A 19,429-nucleotide genomic window follows, 5' to 3' on the forward strand; every position below is an offset into this window, starting at 1 on the left:
CATGAGTTACAGTGTTTTACAATGTAAGCTCAAAATCCTCCTAGGAGGAGGTGGGCTGTCATTGGTGGGTAATTCAGAGGGGGTAGGCGTTGCCACACCCCCAAACCAGCTTCATCAAAAGCACATTGCCAGCAGGCGGACTTCAGACCTCCATTTTAACATCATCTGGATTACAAGGAGACTTGCTGCTGGGCAGAGGACCACCCAGCAGCCATCTTGGAACTGTAACATCTGCTTGGATTACAAAATATGCCTAAAGGCGTATGATTCTGAAACCAAGGACTTTGCATTTCTTTTCCCAGAAGGACATATTTCCACGAACTTAAGTATTTTCTCCGTTTTTATTTTCATACTGGCTACTAATGTTTCTATAAATGTTGATTTTAATGGTTTTTTGTGTATATTATTTATATTGAATTTTTAATAAATGACGCTAACGTCATTTATTTGTTCAGCTACACCTATTATTCAGCAACACAAAACTGAACCCTGGATTCTGAAGAGTCGCTACTATTGTGGATAGCTCGATAAAATAGAGTGTGTTTAACCGTTTTCTATTTGCAGGTCTAGAGTCAGCCAGTCAGTGGGTTCCTCTGTCCCATGGTAACAGAGGTGGTGGCAGTTATACCCTGAAATAGTGTGTGAATTGTATTACCGTAACTCACAGGCTTCCTTCTAGTCGGTCTACTGCCAAAATCGGTTCCTGCGCACCGATTGCGACCACAGATTGCATAGTCTGTGTGCTGAAACCGATTGGAAGGCATTGTGCGGTCCAGCCACTAGGGGGCTTGTGACAGTGGTGGCACCTACCTATCTAACCTATACTGCGGACACCTACCTATCTAATCTATGCTGGGGGAACATACCTATCTAACTATACTGGAGGCACCTACCTATCTAACCTATACTGGGGAACCTACCCATCTAAACTATACTGGCGCCACTTACCTATCTAACCTATAGTGGGGGCAACTGTACTGGCTACCCATATTGAGGCACCTCAAGCAGGTGTGGCATGCAGAAATACGGGGCCCCATAATCTCCTATTGCCCAGGGGCCCCATGAGTTGTCAGTCCGCCCCTGGGCAGCAGCAAGCAGTTGTGAGACATTGAGAGGCATTTCACTGCCTATCCACTGTCCGTGGAAAAGAAGCCTTTGGGCCCTTTTCTACTAGCAGTGATTGCAAAGCTGAATCGCAAAACGCTAGTGATTTTTGAATCTCTAGGGTTGTCACTTTAACATAGGAATCATGGTAGGTATTTTCCGCTACCATGATTCAATTTTTACAAAAGCACAATCGCGTTTGAGAGCAATTTTTACCGCAATTTTGCAATGCAAGTGCATTTTGAATGCAAAATCACGATCTCGTTAAAGAATTAGTGACAAAGTGCAATCGCAATTGCTAGCGTTTAGCAATTGCGATTGCTAGTGGAAAAGGGCCCTTAGTGTGATCTAACTGCTTGGTCTCCTCACTTCTTAGGCCTGGAACCCACTGAAATCAGCAAACGCAAAACGCAACCGCTAGCGTTTTGTCTGAGCGGTTTGCAAGCGGATTCATGCGCGTTTTTGGTCGTGCTTTGCAACATTGTATTTTTTTGCCCAGCGGGTGCGTAGCGTTTTGCGTTTTGCGTTTTTATCCTGATTGGTCCTGTGAATTATTTTTAATTTTGTTACAGTGTGCTGAACCGCAAAACGCTAGCAAAACCGCTCAGTTTAGGTTTTGCTGAGCGTTTCTGCTAGCGTTTCAATACTTTACATTGAAGCGCTAACGCTCCCAAAATGCTGCAGGTCCTGCGTTTGCGTTTCTGGGAAACGCAAACGCTCCTGTGGAAGTTGCCCCATCCATTAACATTAGCCCAGCGTTTTGGCAAACTGCTAGCATATCGCAGTGCTGCCCAAACGCTGCCAAAAGTGCTCCTGTGGGTTCCAGCCCTATAGGGGAATAATTGGCAATTGAATTAATGATCAAGGGCTAAGCTCCCCACAATGTAATATATCCATTGTTTTACGATTATATAACAGACTTACCGAATTCTGCTGATAGCTCGTGTCATGTGCATATCTGTGTCTGTAGTTCTGAAGGTCTTTGGCAGCTCCAGTCTCTGATTCTCCAGGATATTTAAACTAAAATGGAAACATGATAAGTGGTACTTATACTAGTAGTCATGTACTAATACTAGTAAAGAGCCCTAAAATGCTAGTAATACTAGTATTTTAGGACCCTTTAATAGTGATGAGGATATAAGTTTACTGGACACTAGAATTTGTAGCAGGTCCATACACACATCCAATTTTTAAGATGATTGGCCAATGTAGTAGGAGGGCCAGCAAATTTTGAATGCTAAAAGGTACACACAAGATAAAAGTCTTTGAAAAATGAGAGATCAAAATCTGCAGATAGTCTTAGTAAAAAAAATAGTTCACAAAAGACCTCAAAACATAAGGTGGCAATACACTTATAGATTTGCAGCAGATTCGACCATTAGATCGATTTCTGTCAGATGCCTGTCAAGTCGAATCTGACAGGAATCTATCTGATATGTGCCACACACTAGAAACAGATTTCCAATAGATTTCAGAATGAAATCTATTGGAAATCAATCTAAATGCATTATTGCACCATTAGATCCAATGGAATTCTAAGGGCCATCGATCTGCTGCCAGCAGCAGATCGACCCAGATAGATCAAATCCATTGAAACTGATCGCACATCGATCGATCGATAGATTTGATAAAATAGATTTCCGGGATCAGTTGAAAAGGGCGCCTGAGCTGCCTGTATGAAAAGGGTGCCTCCATAGACATCAATGTTATTTCTGGAAATATGGGCTAAAAGGTGTAGAAAAGGGCGCCCGAGTTTTGATATAGGCTACAAGCGGGCGCCCCTTTGTAGCCCATATTTTTTTAGCTACAAGGATTTCGGCTACAGAAGGGCACTCCTTTGTAGCCCATATTTTTTCGGCTAAAAGGTTTTCGGCTACAGTAGCACACCCCTTTGTAGCCCATATTTTTTATTCAGCTACAAGTTTTTTGATTCTGCTACAAAAGAGCGCCCCTTTGTAGCCCATATTTTTTATTCGGCTACAAGATTTTTGACTACAAGGGTTTTGATTCTGGGGGCTCTTAGGGTTAGGCACCGCCTGGGGGTCTTAGGGTTAGGCACCACCTGGGGAGTCATAGGGTTAGGCACCACCAGGGGTGTCTTAGGGTTAGTCACCAGGTGGGGGGGTCTTAGGGTTGGGCACCACCAGGAGAGTCTTAGGGTTAGGCACCACTTGGGGAGTCTTAGGGTTAGGCACCACCTGGGGGGTCTTAGGGTTAGGCACCACCAGGGAAGTCTTAGGGTTAGGCACCACCTGGGTGGTTTTAGGGTTAGGCACCACCTGGAGGGTATTAGGGTTAGGCCCCACCAGGGGAGTCTTAGGGTTAGGCACCACCAGGGGGTCTTAGGGTTAGGCACCACCAGGTAGTGTTGAGCCGAAATTCTCGAAATTTCACGTTACTATAATTACGCATGCGAAATTTGCTATTACGATGCGAAATTATGGTAGCGTAATTGCCATTAAAATCGTAATTGAAAATACCGCAAGCATAATTTTCAACGCGTAATTTTGCGTTTCGTTCATAGCGTAATTTCGCGTTAAACCATAACGTAAGTTCGCGTTAAACCATAACGTAATTTCGCATTTCTTTGTAATTTCGCGCATTTCGTAATTACTTGTTAGCAGGGTTGCTCGCGAATTTTCGCCAAAGGGTTCGCTTAATTTTCGCTAAATTTAGCTTATTTTTTTCGCGTTTTCGTCTGCATGGCGAATTTTGATGCGAAATATCACTACCTGGCGAATTTTATATGCGAAATAGCACATGTAGACAGTACAACTTGTCTCGAAAAACAACTCAGCATTCCGTAACGTGAAAACTACGCGAAAATTAACGCTTACAGTAATATGAACTATCGCGAAATTACGTTATGTAACTACGCTTACAAACGGTTGCATGCAAGGCAAACGTAATTTTGCGATACCCACTGTAATGCGAAAATTACACGAAAATTACGCTTACACGGAATTTCGCGAAATCCTTCTTCATTACGATTATGTACTTACGGCCATAATCGTAATGAAATCGTAATTAAGTCATTACGCTCATCTCTACCACCAGGGGGTTAGGGTTAGGGAAGGGTTCTGTGTGGGAGTATGGAGAAGTTAGGTCATAGTAATCACCAGGGGCTGTCTTAGGGTTAGGTACCACCAGGGAGGGGTTAGGGTTAGGTACCACCAGGGAGGGGTTAGGATTACGCACCACCAGGGGGGTTAGGGTTAGGCACCATCAGGGGAGGGTTCTGTGTGAGAGTAGGGAGAAGTTAGGTCATAGTAATCACTTTTCTCAGCTATATCTAGAGCCCTTTTATAGCCCAACAAATTTTGCCTATAACAGCATCCTTTTTATAAACTAAAACTATATGGCATATATGGGCTACACCACGCGCCCTTTGTAGACGAATTTGGCATATATGGGCTACACCGGACGCCCTTTGTAGACGAATTTGGAATATATGGGCTACACCTAGGGTTGCAACGGTATGAAAATCCACGGTATGATAACCGTCAAAAAAATACCACGGTATGACGGTATCACGGTATACGGTATTACACAATTCTCATTTCAATTAACCTGAGCTTGCATGATCTGTGGCTGGCAATGCAGGTTCTATTCATAACACCTGAGCAGTGCCACAGGCTGATTGCCTCCATGCCACGCCGCATTGAAGCAGTCATTTCTCCAAAAGGATTCCCGACCAAGTATTGAGTGCAGAACTGAACATAATTATTTGAAGGTTGAATTTTTTTGTTTTAAAAACCCTTTTCTTTTATTGGTCGGATGAAATATGCTAATTTTTTGAGATAGGAATTTTGGGTTTTCGTGAGCTGTATGCCAAAATAATCAATATTAAAACAATAAAAAGCTTGAACTACTTCAGTTGTGTGTAATGAATCTAAAATATATGAAAGTCTAATGTTTATCAGTACATTACAGAAAATAATGAACTTTATCACAATATGCTAATTTTTTTAGAAGATCCTGTATAAACGTTATAAAATCTTTACTGAAGCACTATAAAAAAATACATCATAAACTTAATAGGTCAGAGAGAGGAAAGTGAGAGAGAAGGAAGGGAAATACACAGCAGTCTGTGAGAGAAGGCAGGTAGGGACAGTAATGCTGGGTACACAAGTTGCGATTTCCCGCTCGATCCCGAGCTCAATCCTGGTTGATCGATTATTTCCGACATGTTTGATCGGGTCTCGATTGATACAGCTGTCGATTTGCTCATGTTAAGTATGCAAAACCGACGGCTGTATCAATCGAAACCCGATCGAACATGCCGGAAACAATCGATCGACCAGGATCGGTCCCGCCGATCGAGCGGGAAATCGCAACATGTGTACCCAGCATAAGAGATAGCAGAGAGAGATGCAAGAAAGTGGAAGAGTGTCTGGAAATAGAGGAGGTAGAGGAAAAGGAGAGAGGGGGGGAGTAAGGCAGATAGAGGAATGTAGGAGGGACAGATGCTGAAAAATGTGTGAGAGTCAGATTCCACAGGTGGTCCAGTTCAGCAGGGCAGGGGTTAAAGCACTGGGAAGGGGGATACAAGAAGGAGGGAGGGTGAGAGGAGCATATGGGTTGTAAAAAAGCAAAGCAGGACAATAACAGGGCAGCCAGACACAGAAACTTAGCTTGCTTATCTACAGTAAATATAGTGCAGACCTTCCACTGTGCTTCAGCGTCTCTGATTCTGTCGCTGGAACACGCAGAAGAAACAGCTCATCTCTCCCCACCTCCTGTGCAGCTCTGTCATCTTAGTCTCTGCAGCTGATAAACTCTCCGCTGCTGGCTTTCATGCTGGTGTCTGCCTGGCACGCACTTTCAAACATGCGGGGCGGGAATGAGAGGGGGCGGCGCTCATCCTTAGAGCAGGAAGCTCTGCAGGGCTGTAATGTGAGCTCCGTGTATCTGGCCGGGAGCTTTCTGCTTGTGCGTTCCAGCCGCGGCCAGGAGCTCCCTGCATATGCGCTCCAGCCGCAGCATGACGTCCTGTCCTGTGCGTCACCATCCGGCACCAGTCAGCAAGCTTTGGGAGCTTGCTTTTCTAATGGAGGGAGACAGAGAGCTGGGCAATAGCGGCGCGGTGGCGGGCATAATGCGGAAGGCGGGGACAGCATCAAAAAAACGGTATTTCAATAATCTGCATACCATGATTACCATGCAATGTGAAACCGTGGTATATCGTGATACCGATATATCGCGACAACCCTAGCTACACCAGGCGCCCTTTGTAGCCGAAGTTGGTATATGGGCTACACCAGGCGCCTTTTTTGTAGCCAAATCTGGCATATATAGGCTCCACCAGGCGCCCTTTTTTCCAGGCGCCCTTTTCAAGTAGACCCAGATTTCCGATTGAGTCCATAGAATCAATGGCTGAAATTGACCAGTGTATGGCCCCCTATGCAGATGAAAGCTATTCATCTCTCAATCTATCAGATCCATCCTGGTGGATCTGATCTACAGATGACTGTCTGCTAAACAAGGTATATATAATATCTGCAGATATTTATTTTGTGTGCACAGGCATGCTTGAGAAAGAAGGAAGTAAATAGACCATGAAAGCATTTTCCAGGAACTGATCTTTTGCATAAGCAAAACATCTTTAAACCTCCCTGACAGATAAATTCCTCAGTTTTCAAAGCTCTGGCGTGTGATCAGGCGTGTGATCTGGCTGCGCTCTGGCTGTGCTCTGGCGTGCGATCTGGCATGTGATCTGGCTGCGCTCTGGTGTGTGATCTAGCTGGGCTCTGGCATGTGATCTGGCTGCGCTCTGGTGTGTGATCTAGCTGGGCTCTGTTGTGTAGTCTGGCTGTGCTCTGGTGTGTGATCTAGCTGGGCTCTGGTGTGTAGTCTGGCTGTGCTCTGGTGTGTGATCTAGCTGGGCTCTGGTGTGTGATCTAGCTGGGCTCTGGTGTGTGATCTGGCTGGGCTCTGGTGTGTGATCTGGCTGGGCTCTGGTGTGTAGTCTGGCTGTGCTCTGGTGTGTGATCTAGCTGGGCTCTGGTGTGTGATCTAGCTGGGCTCTGGTGTGTGATCTGGCTGGGCTCTGGCGAGTGATCTGGCAGCATTCTGGCATATGACCTAGCTGGGCTCTGGTGTGTGATCTGACTGCACTCTGGCGTGTGATCTGGCTGCACTCTGGTGTGTGATCTGGCTGGGCTCTGGTGTGTGATCTGGCTGCGTTCTGGCATATGATCTGGCTGCGCTCTGGCGTGTGATCTGGCTGGGCTCTGGCGTGTTATCTGGCAGGGCTCTGGGGTGTGATCTTGCAGGGCTCTGGGGTGTGATCTGGCTGGGCTCTGGCATGTGTCTGGCTGCGCTCTGGCGTGTGATCTGGCTGCGCTCTGGCATGTGATCTGGCTGTGCTCTGGCGTGTGATCTGGCTGGGCTCTGGTGTGTGATCTGGCTGCGTTCTGGCATATGATCTGGCTGCGCTCTGGCGTGTGATCTGGCTGGGCTCTGGCGTGTTATCTGGCAGGGCTCTGGGGTGTGATCTTGCAGGGCTCTGGGGTGTGATCTGGCTGGGCTCTGGCATGTGTCTGGCTGCGCTCTGGCGTGTTATCTGGCTGCGCTCTGGCATGTGATCTGGCTGTGCTCTGGCGTGTGATCTGGCTGGGCTCTGGTGTGTGATCTGGCTGCGTTCTGGCATATGATCTGGCTGCGCTCTGGCGTGTGATCTGGCTGGGCTCTGGCATGTTATCTGGCAGGGCTCTGGGGTGTGATCTTGCAGGGCTCTGGGGTGTGATCTGGCTGGGCTCTGGCATGTGTCTGGCTGCGCTCTGGCGTGTGATCTGACTGCACTCTGGCGTGTGATCTGGCTGCACTCTGGTGTGTGATCTGGCTGTGCTCTGGCGTGTGATCTGGCTGGGCTCTGGTGTGTGATCTGGCTGCGTTCTGGCATATGATCTGGCTGCGCTCTGGCGTGTGATCTGGCTGGGCTCTGGCATGTTATCTGGCAGGGCTCTGGGGTGTGATCTTGCAGGGCTCTGGGGTGTGATCTGGCTGGGCTCTGGCATGTGTCTGGCTGCGCTCTGGCGTGTTATCTGACTGCACTCTGGCGTGTGATCTGGCTGCACTCTGGTGTGTGATCTGGCTGGGCTCTGGTGTGTGATCTGGCTGCGTTCTGGCATATGATCTGGCTGCGCTCTGGCGTGTGATCTGGCTGGGCTCTGGCGTGTTATCTGGCAGGGCTCTGGGGTGTGATCTTGCAGGGCTCTGGGGTGTGATCTGGCTGGGCTCTGGCATGTGTCTGGCTGCGCTCTGGCGTGTTATCTGGCTGCGCTCTGGCATGTGATCTGGCTGTGCTCTGGCGTGTGATCTGGCTGGGCTCTGGTGTGTGATCTGGCTGCGTTCTGGCATATGATCTGGCTGCGCTCTGGCGTGTGATCTGGCTGGGCTCTGGCATGTTATCTGGCAGGGCTCTGGGGTGTGATCTTGCAGGGCTCTGGGGTGTGATCTGGCTGGGCTCTGGCATGTGTCTGGCTGCGCTCTGGCGTGTGATCTGACTGCACTCTGGCGTGTGATCTGGCTGCACTCTGGTGTGTGATCTGGCTGTGCTCTGGCGTGTGATCTGGCTGGGCTCTGGTGTGTGATCTGGCTGCGTTCTGGCATATGATCTGGCTGCGCTCTGGCGTGTGATCTGGCTGGGCTCTGGCATGTTATCTGGCAGGGCTCTGGGGTGTGATCTTGCAGGGCTCTGGGGTGTGATCTGGCTGGGCTCTGGCATGTGTCTGGCTGCGCTCTGGCGTGTTATCTGACTGCACTCTGGCGTGTGATCTGGCTGCACTCTGGTGTGTGATCTGGCTGGGCTCTGGTGTGTGATCTGGCTGCGTTCTGGCATATGATCTGGCTGCGCTCTGGCGTGTGATCTGGCTGGGCTCTGGCATGTTATCTGGCAGGGCTCTGGGGTGTGATCTTGCAGGGCTCTGGGGTATGATCTGGCTGGGCTCTGGCATGTGTCTGGCTGCGCTCTGGCGTGTGATCTGGCTGCGCTCTGGCATGTGATCTGGCTGTGCTCTGGCGTGTGATCTGGCTGGGCTCTGGGGTGTGATCTGGCTACATACCTCCCAACTTTTTGCAATGAGAAAGAGGGACACTTAAGCCACACCCCTGCCACCCCCCTGATCATGCCCCATCACACCCCTAGTCTTGCATACCATAAAGATTTCATAAGAAAAATATGTTGTTTTAAAATTTAAACCACACTGGTCCTTTCTATCCTGGTTGATTTTCCTTCCTATTAACATATTAAAATACATAATATATCAATTTTTTTTTTAATTTGCCATAATAAAGGAACATATAATTGTACATTAGTTTTGAACCGTTGTCATAACAACATAGTTACTGATTGATTAGGTAAGTGTTAGTTACAGGCATTTGGTATAATTACAAAACACAACAAAAACATAACAAAACAAAACAGAGACTAGGTCTCAGAATGCAAACTACAACTGTTGCTATATTGGGTGTGAGGGGCTATATACTCCAGCAGGACCAGGGTCGGGAGGGTATCCAAGGTTCAACAATGGAGTGGTTAATCCTTGATATGCCGCAGCTTCTTTTCCATATTTAAGTTCAAGGCAAGTTGGGCTATTATTTGTGTTAGCGTTGGGGGTGACGGTATGCGCCAGTTTGATGTAATCAGGTGTCGGGTGATACAGAGTATTTGGGTAATTTCCGATCTGTGTGGTGTTGGTATTTTTTCCAGTCCCACATGCAGTACTGCTAGCTGTGGAGTTAGGTGAAAGGAGGGCCACACCGTAGTTGCAATAAAAGAGTTCACTTCTAGCCATAGGGCCTGTATTGGTTTACAGTACCAAAATATGTGGGGTAATGTTCCTAGGTAGTTACAGTTTCTCCAACAGTCTGAGGAAAGTTCGTTGTTGAATTTGGATAGGCGAGAGGGAGTGGAGTACCAATGTAATAGTATTTTCTGGAGTGTTTCCCAGTGGGAATTGCATTTTGAGTATTTAGTTACCTGTGATAGTGCAAATTGTACTTGGTTTACTGAAATGTCCACTTTCAACTCATACGACCAGTATTTCACATATTTTGAAATAGAATTGTCAGAGGATATATCAATTTAAAGGATGAGAATAAAGTTTAGAGTAACACGTTTCAGTAAAGAAATGTATATACAGTATTTACATAGAAAGAGGGACAAAGTCCTGAAAGAGGGACAAATGAGGGAGAAAGAGGGACAGGGCTCCAAAAGAGGGACAGTTTGGAGCAATGTCTGGCTGTGCTCTGGCATGTGATCTGGCTGTGCTCTGGCGTGTGATCTGGCTGGGCTCTGGCATGTGTCTGGCTGCGCTCTGGCGTGTGATCTGGCTGCGCTCTGGCATGTGATCTGGCTGCGCTCTGGCATGTGATCAGGCTGCGCTCTGGCTTGTGGTCTGGCTGGGCTCTGGCGTGTGATCTGGCTGTGCTCTGGTGTGTGATCTGGCGTGTGATCTGGCAGTGCCGTGGCATGTGAACTGGCTGTGCTCTGGCGTGAGATCTGGCAGTGCTGTGGCATGTGATCTGGCTGTGCTCTGGCATGTGATCTAGCATGTGATCTGGCTGCGCTTTGGCGTGTGATCTGGCTGGGCTCTGGCGTGTGATCTGGCTGGGCTCTGGCGTGTGATCTGGCTGGCCTCTGGCGTGTGATCTCACTGCTATCTGGTGTGTGATCTAGCTGGGCTCGGGCGTGTGATCTGGCTGCGTTCTGGCATATGATCTGGCTGTGAATTATTCCAGCTGAAAATTTGCTTACTGAACGTTTTGTCAAAAAATGGAAAGAAAGTGCACTAAAACGTGGTTTGGAAGTAGTCCAGCTGTTCGCAGAAGAGGAAAAAGAGCAATTAAAAGAAATTACATCAGCAGTTCGGGAGAGTGTTTCTGTCCTGAATTTATTTCAAAATCATGAACATTTCTCTCCTCTCAATGAACAGCTGAAACAACAAATGGAAAAAATACAGATAGAAATTAAGAAAGACAAACAGGCGAAATTCGCAAAGGACCTAGCAAAATGGGACATGGACAAGGCCCTTGACCCGATAGAGAGATTAAATAAGAAAAGAGATTATAATAGGAGAAGGAGGGGTAATAGAACCTCAGATGAAGGATCAGGAGGGGAAACAGACACTTCGACAGGATCAGGCACAAGTTCAAAAAAGTCGGTATCTTTTTTAGACAAAGAGGAAAGAAAAAGCCAGAGGGGGAGGAGTTATACAAGAAAAGAAAGAAACAAAAGGACCAGAAGCAGACAGAGGAAATGGCAAAATTGGGGGAGGGACCAGTCGAGAGAAGAGGAAAATGGCAGACAGGGAAAAGACAGAGAAGAAAGACAGGGAGCTATAGGGGGAATGATAACCCGGAGCAAAACCGATCAATGGAAAAAATAGGAGAGGAAGATTTGATAGTCATAAATCTCTCCAGATTCCAATTAGGTAAACACCATCTGTCCCTATTAAGAAAAGGCTTATCCTTCTCACCAGTGACTAAAGGCGACTGCTTTGATGTTTTCAAAGATGTAAATTTGTTTTTGCGCAAATTGACATTAAAATTATGGCATCAAACTAGAGATCAAAATAATCAGATTGAAGATCCTGAACATAACCCACCCCCGGACCTAAATGAAATTGACCTGTCCATTTCCATTCATAATGACCAGTTAGAGTTCCTCGACATGGACGCTATTGGGGCGCCTTGATTGTTTGGAGGATGGGGGTGATGACTGGATGCATGAACTTGAGCTAATTGACTCCCAAATTGATGCCCCCCTGGTCCCTACTAAGTTAAAGAAGAGATCCATAAAAATGCCCCCTTTGTCGAATAATAAATATATAGCAGTCTTTTTAGAGACAATTCAACAAGATATAAAAACACTGGATTCGTTAAAGAGGCCAGAGAAATTTAACCTAACAAAGGATGAACAAAAAGCTCTTAGGGAGCTTCAGGAAGCCAAGGGTTTGATTATAAAACCAGGCGATAAAGGAGGCAACGTGGTCCTTCTCAACGAGGAGGACTACGTTGTCGAATGTAAATGATTGCTTGGCGATCAGGATACCTATCAGAAATTATCTGACAATCCGTTTTCCTTGGTAGTCTATAGGGTCAATTCCTTGGTAGATGACGCATGGAATAAAGGTGTCATCACAGAGGAAGAGCGCAACTATATGAAGGTGGATACCTTCAATATTCCTACCTTCTATACAATACCAGGTATACAAGAGTATGTCTAGGCCCCCGGGGCGCCCGATTGTGGCAGGCATAGGGGGTCCAACACAGCGCTTGGGCAAATATGTGGATGAGCGTTTAAAACCATTGGTAAGTCAATTGCCATCTTTTGTGTTGGATACTAAGAATCTTTTGGGTGTACTTAGGGACCTTGTGATCCCCCCGGGGTCCCTCCTTGTCGGAGTCGACGTGGAATCACTATATACGTCGATTCCACATGAGGAGGGACTCCGGGCAGTACAATTTTTTCTACAAGGTCATTATCCAGAATTTGCTGACTTCAACCAATTTATTTTTGATGCGGTTGATTTGATCCTGCATCTAAATTGTTTTTCCTTTGATGGAGTTTTCTACAGGCAGACCAGGGGCACGTCGATGGGGGCGGCATGTGCACCGGCATATGCGTGCCTCCATTTAGGCCTTTGGGAACACCAGGATGTCTATGGTGACCCTGGTTTCCGGGCACACGCCGCCCTATGGCTTCGTTACATTGATGACGTGTTCCTGGTCTGGACTGGTAATGAGGAAGAACTTGAGAAGTTCATGATGAGAATAAATCAAAACAACAAAAATATTAAATTAACCTATACAGTGAGCAAACAAATATTAAATTTTCTGGATTTGCAGTTAAGAGTTGAGGGGGATAAATTATCCACCACTAAATTCCGCAAACCGACAGCAGGCAACAGCCTGCTTCATGCATCCAGCCATCATCCCTCCCCTTTAATTAGGGGGGTACCATACGGACAATTCATTCGTTTACGACGTAATTGTTCTAATGACGAGACTTTCCGTAGGGAAGCTAGATCAATGTATGATTGTCACGATCGGTGTAGCAGAGAGGGTCTGATTCTCGGTGATCTGCAGTATCACTGGGAATACAGATATATATCCGTTTATTGATAATCTGCAGTATCACCTATAATCCTATATAACGCTAACCTCTGAACACCTGAGTAGTGCTTGGTGCAACAGTAATACCGTGAGGACTAAGCCTCAGAAACAAGTGCCGTACTGTATGAAGTACAGCAGCAATACAGATTCCTTCCGAAGGCCTGGACTCTCCCGGGGGAGGAGTCAGGCGGAGCGTAGGAAGGACAGACGTGAGTGACACCTAGGAGAGGGCGTCACTAACAGATCTGGGAACTGCCTCTAACAGCAAGGTCAGTTCTCGAAGTCGGGCAAGCCAGGTCGTAACACACGGACAGATACAGTACAGATACAGAAAGCAGAGGCTGAGTCTAATAAACAGGCAGGGTTCGGCAACAGGGTATCAGAAATATCGGGGTACCAGATCAGAATACAGAAGAATAGTAACAAGCTTGGGGAACCTGAGGAGCGAGTTCCCAATGAATACAGGATGGGCCCTGAGGCAGCAAATACAGAGCTGGCCCTGTGGAGCAGGTGTCCAACAAATACAGAGCTGGCCCTATGGGGCAGGTGCCCAGCAAATACAGAGCTGGCCCTGGGGAGCAGGTGCCCAGCAAATACAGAGTTGGCCCTGTGGAGCAGGTGCCCAGCACCTACAGAACTGGCCCTGTGGAGCAGGTGCCCAGAACATGCAAAGCTGGCCCTGTGGAGCAGGTGCCCAGAACATACAAGGCATGAACTATCTCCTAGTGATAGAGATAGTTCTCAGGGTCGGGAAGGCCCTGGGGCGCAGGTGCCCAGCGAATACAGAGCTGGCCCTGTGGAGCAGGTGCCCAGCGAATACAGAGCTGGCCCTGTGAAGCAGGTGCCCAGCACATACAGAGCTGGCCCTGTGAAGCAGGTGCCCAGCACATACAAGGCATGAACTATCTCCTAGTGATAGAGATAGTTCTCAGGGTCGGGAAGGCCAGGTCGGCAACTCACAGACAAACAAAGTACAGGATCAGAAGACAGAGGCAGAATCAGGGGCAAGCGGAGGTTGGCAACGGAGTATCAGAAAGGTCAGATATCAGGAGAGTAGTCAGACAGGCAGGAAGTCATAACAGATAATCACAATCAAACTAGTACTTTAAGCTATCAACAGAATCTAGCTAAGTGTAGGATTACAGCTCCAGCTGGTCCCGGCACACTTAAGGATCTGACTAAAGGTCTGCGTGCTCCCACATTGTGATCGCAACGACAGCCAGGCAACCAGCAACTGACCAAGCAGCAGAATATATAGTTGCTGGACACTGGCGCCCCGCCCGAACCATTCAGCCAATCATGAGTCCTGCAGGAATCAGCTGACCTTCCTGATCAGCTGACACTTCCCCTGCTAGTATAAAGGTCCTGGATTCAGGCCCGCACGTGCATAGCTCTCCATCTGCCTAAGTGCACTAACAGACCCAGCCACACCAAGCACACGCTGCTGCATGCAAACAGCCGCTTTGCTGTCAGGACATGCGGCGGCTTTTCCGTGTTCCACCACACACCCAGACGCGTGTAAACCACCACGTAGGATGCGGAGTCAGCCGCCTAGCTCTTGGCACACGCGGCGGCTTTCCGCGTTTCCTCACAATTATCGCTTCAGACAAAGAGGATATCCACATCGCACCCTACGCAGGGCTCTGCGGAAGGCATGGGATGTGGATAGAACTGACCTTTTAGGTGGTCAAGAGACTATAAAGAGAGAAGATGACAATTATCTGCACTTAATTAGCACTTTTGGATCCCATTAGGAGCCCTTACGTAATGTTTTGGAAAAAAACTGGAACATTTTGACTGCCTCCCCAGAGATTTTAAAAATAGTTGGACCCAGACCACTTATGACAGCCAAGCGTGCACATAATCTCCGTGACAAATTGGTTAAAAGTGAGTATAAGAGAGATACAGCAACTTGGCTAGACAAACACATACCTAATGGGACTTACAGATGTTCTAGGTGTAAACTATGTCCATTCATAGATCGTAGAGACAACAAAATCTTTTATGACAGCTCTGGCCAAAATATGTTTGAAATTAGATCACATATAAACTGCCTAACTGAGAAAGTCATATATATGATTGAGTGTCCCTGTGGACTAAAATACATAGGGAAAACTAAAAGAATGATGAAAGACAGAGTTCTTGAGCATTTGCGCTTAATTGAGGATAACAATGAGGAAAAAAGTTTCCTGGCGGTACATTATGCCGAATTTCACAACAGTGATTTGACTGGGACTAAAGTAAAGGGCATATACAAGCTGAACATTTCAAGCAGGAGGGGGGATTACGATGACGTCCTTTATTGTAAAGAGGCCATGTGGATATATAGGCTGAATACCCTGTATCCACATGGCCTCAATAGAGAATTAGATCTGAGAGCTTTCTTGCGCTTGAATGCGTATATGTGATGGAATGCATGTAATAGATTCATGTGATATGATAATCTGAAGAATAACCGCTGGATGGTCCTCTCCTTGACTTTACAGCCGATAACAGAATTTTATATGTGACGTCCCTTTAAATGAGCGATATGTGATAATTGTGCAGCCAAAAATATCGTTAGAATCCTGCTGCTGAAGTGCTCTTCATGAATTCTGATACTGAAGTAGAGGACACTTTGCATCTTTGAAAATATGAGTAAGGAATACTGATGTATCTGAGACAAAAGCAGGCGACTTGTGCTTCATTAACCTCCTTAGCGGTAACCCCGTGTGTGACACGGGGTAAGCCGCCGGAGGGTGCCGCTCAGGCCCTGCTGGGCCGATTTGTTTAATTTTTTTTTTGCTGGACGCAGCTAGCACTTTGCTAGCTGCGCCAGCACCCCGATCGCCGCCGCCGCGCGCCCGATCGCCGTTATCCGGTGCGGCGCGCGGCCCCCCCCCCCCCAGACCCCGAGCGCTGCCTGGCCAATCAGTGCCAGGCAGCGCCGAGGGGTGGATCGGGTCTCCCAATGACGTCCCGACGTCGCTGACGTCGGTGACGTCATTCCGCCCGTCGCCATGGCGACGGGGGAAGCCCTCCAGGAAATCCCATTATTTGAACGGGATTTCCTGATCGCCTATCGCCGGAGGCGATCGGCGGGGCTGGGGGGATGCCGCTGAGCAGCGGCTATCATGTAGCGAGCCCTCGGCTCGCTACATGATTTTAAAAAAAAATAATTAAAAAAAAACTGCTGCGCTGCCCCCTGGCGGTATTTTTCATACCGCCAAGGGGGTTAATCATAATGTAAATATGAATGATACTAAAGACTAATTGCTGAGGTGAAAATTATATCCCCTTTTTTGATGTGGGAATGATGTTGAAACTGACAATTCCAATTGCTTGATTAATACCACAATATCTCCTCGGCTTAATAGTATTAAGAGTCTGCCTCCCCTTTTTTGGCCAAATAAAAACTATACCTGTTTATGCTGGGTGCTATAAGCTGTAGTGGCTGTAGCGAACGCTGACCAATAGTGGAGGAGCGGTGACGACAGAGGAGGAGGTCCTAATGAATTAAAAGTGAATGCACAGGGGGGAGGGAATCACACCCTGAAGAAACGCCCACGGCGTGAAACGCGTCGGTGGGCGGAGTCAAACGTAACGTCTGGCCGTTCTGACTACTCCTCACGGGGAACTACCCTACCCAGGAGCCTTTGCAGGCAGTAGAGCGGGCGTTCCCATTGGAGGATCGTGGAGACTGCTGTTGAAGCTGGGCTGGGACGCCTCTCCTTGTGTTTATCTCCTGCCCCGATTGAATCAGCTGTATACTTCTACCTATCTATTAGAGCTGACTGGTGGAGTACTAGGTCACGTGTCCACTGCAAGTCTTCCTTAGGGGTATTCCATTTTCGTTGGAGTTACTAGCAAGGCACCAAAATGGCCTATATGATTTCAAGTGATGTAGAAATAGAAGCGACATTTTCAGGAAATAATCAAGACGTCAGATCTAGTGACACAGCTGATATAAAAAACCTTTTTAAAAAACATGGAGCCTTGCTTCATAAACAGCTCAAACGAAAGTGGAGTCATATCACAAGGCAGGTGTTATTCCAGGGGGCCTGTTAGAACGGGTTATACCTGCTGAAAATCTGTTGACTGAACGATTTGTGAACAAATGGAAGGAACGCGCCTTGGCGCAGGGCCTGGAAGTTTTACAAATGATAGCAGAGGAGGAGAAGTTACAGTTAGAAGAAATAACAGAAGAAATCTCTGAAAGTGTGGAGACTCTTAATGAATTCAGCAGCCATGAGGCTTTTGGGGGTCTAAATGATAATCTGAGGCAATCAATTGAGCGGAAACAGGCAGCTATAAAAAGACAGAAACGTGAAAAGTTCCAGAAGGATTTGGCTGCATGGGACTCTGATGAGGCATTAAATCCACAAAACCGGGTGAATAATAGGAATAAAAATAATAAAAAAAGAAGGAAAAGGAAAATTACGGGAAGTAGTGTAACGGGTGAGCAGTCGGGAGAAGAGACAGATATATCGGTAGAGTCAACTTCAAGTAAAAGATCAGTCTCCTTTTCTGGTCGAGATACAATCATAGAAAATCCAGGAGCCAATAGTAAAAAACAGAGGAGGAAAAGAGATTTAAGACACAGGCACCCCAAAAAACAAAAAAACGATGTGACAATAGATACAAAACAGGACAGTTCGGGGGAAGAGAGGGAGGAAGACACGGGAGTGATGACACGCAGTGGCCAATCACAGAAACAAAGATAGGTGATGACACAAAATCATCTGGAGTAGTGATCAATCTATCTAAATTTAAATTGGAGAAAATTCATGTCCAGGTGCTGGAGAGGGGCTTGTCTTTTTCACCAGCCTCTAGGGGTGATTTATTTGACATCTATAAAGATGTGTACATGTTCATAAGAAAAATAATGTTGAGGCTTATGTATGGCTTAGGACAGAGTGAGCCAGATAATGCTCCATTATACACAGGACTAACCAGATCTGAAAGGAATGCCCTTATTGCCCTGGAATCGTTATGGGATGAAACCCATCCAATACCAGATGACCTACTGCCATCTGCTTTTGGAAACACTGATGAAGTATTGCCCCCCAAAACCTATCTAAAGAAAAAATCTATGTTCATACCCTCGTTGAACAACAATAAGTACCTGTCAGTATTTCTAGAAGCAGTAGAAAGGGACTTGCGAGGTGCCGACTGGTCTATCCCTGTCTCTGGTTACAATCTGAGCTCCAAGGAATTTAAAGCACTGGAGGAACTACAAAAAGCTCCAGGTGTTATTATAAAACCTAGTGATAAAGGTGGGAACATAGTCCTACTTGATGAGGAGGACTATGTGCGAGAAGCCTATAGACAACTTGGAGACTCTGATACTTACCAGAGACTAGAGGAGGACCCCTTCCCACAAATAAAACATAGAGTAAATGACCTTTTGGACGAAGCTCTCTATACAGAGATAATTGATCAAAAAGAATGGGAATATTTGAGGGTAGACAAATATAACATACCAACTATCTACTTCACCCCAAAAGTTCACAAACAGTTACCAAATCCCCCAGGACGCCCAATAGTGTCCGGAAATGGGGGGCCCACGGAACGCCTTGGACAATATATAGATATAAGACTGAAGCCTATTGTGTCATCACTCCCGTCCTTTGTCTTAGATACCGGAGATGTTCTGCGTGTACTGTCCGACTTTGTTGTCCCGCCTGGGTCCCTCCTGGTGAGTATTGATGTAGAGTCATTATACACGTCTATTCCTCACCGGGAGGGACTAAAGTCCCTAGAATTTTTTACATATGAATTTTATCCACATGCATATGCCCACAATGCCTTTGTAGTGGAAGCTATGAACCTAATATTGGGCAATAACTGTTTCTCATTTGCAGGACGCTACTACAGACAGGTGCAGGGGACTTCAATGGGCGCATCATGTGCGCCCATGTATGCTTGCCTGCACCTAGGCCTGTGGGAGCGACAAGTCGTCTATCAAGATGATGAATTTCACGAGGGGGTGGCCCTATGGGTGAGATACATTGATGATGTGCTGGTGGTGTGGAGAAAGACCACGGATGAACTTGAGCGGTTTATCGGCCGTTTAAATAATGTGGAGAGGAATATTAGACTTACGTATAACTATAGTAATGAAAATTTGTCATTCCTTGACTTAATGTTAAATTTGAGTGGGAATAGGATAGTTACGTCGTCTTATCGAAAACCGACCGCAGGCAATAGTCTCCTCCACGCCACC

The 19,429-nt window shown here is 46.9% G+C and overlaps 1 protein-coding gene across 1 annotated transcript in view; it reads right to left on the reverse strand.

Annotated features, from left to right (window-relative positions):
- The window catches only part of LOC137540909 (opioid growth factor receptor-like protein 1), a 161,129-nt gene that overhangs the window by 88,366 nt on the left and 53,334 nt on the right, over nt 1–19,429 (reverse strand). Inside the window, exon 4 of the mRNA XM_068262091.1 lies at nt 2,029–2,124. Within this exon, the coding sequence (XP_068118192.1) occupies nt 2,029–2,124 (96 nt within the window). The remainder of the gene's footprint in view (nt 1–2,028; nt 2,125–19,429) is intronic.

Source organism: Hyperolius riggenbachi, chromosome 12, assembly GCF_040937935.1.
Source record: "Hyperolius riggenbachi isolate aHypRig1 chromosome 12, aHypRig1.pri, whole genome shotgun sequence".
Classification (NCBI taxonomy): domain Eukaryota; kingdom Metazoa; phylum Chordata; class Amphibia; order Anura; family Hyperoliidae; genus Hyperolius; species Hyperolius riggenbachi.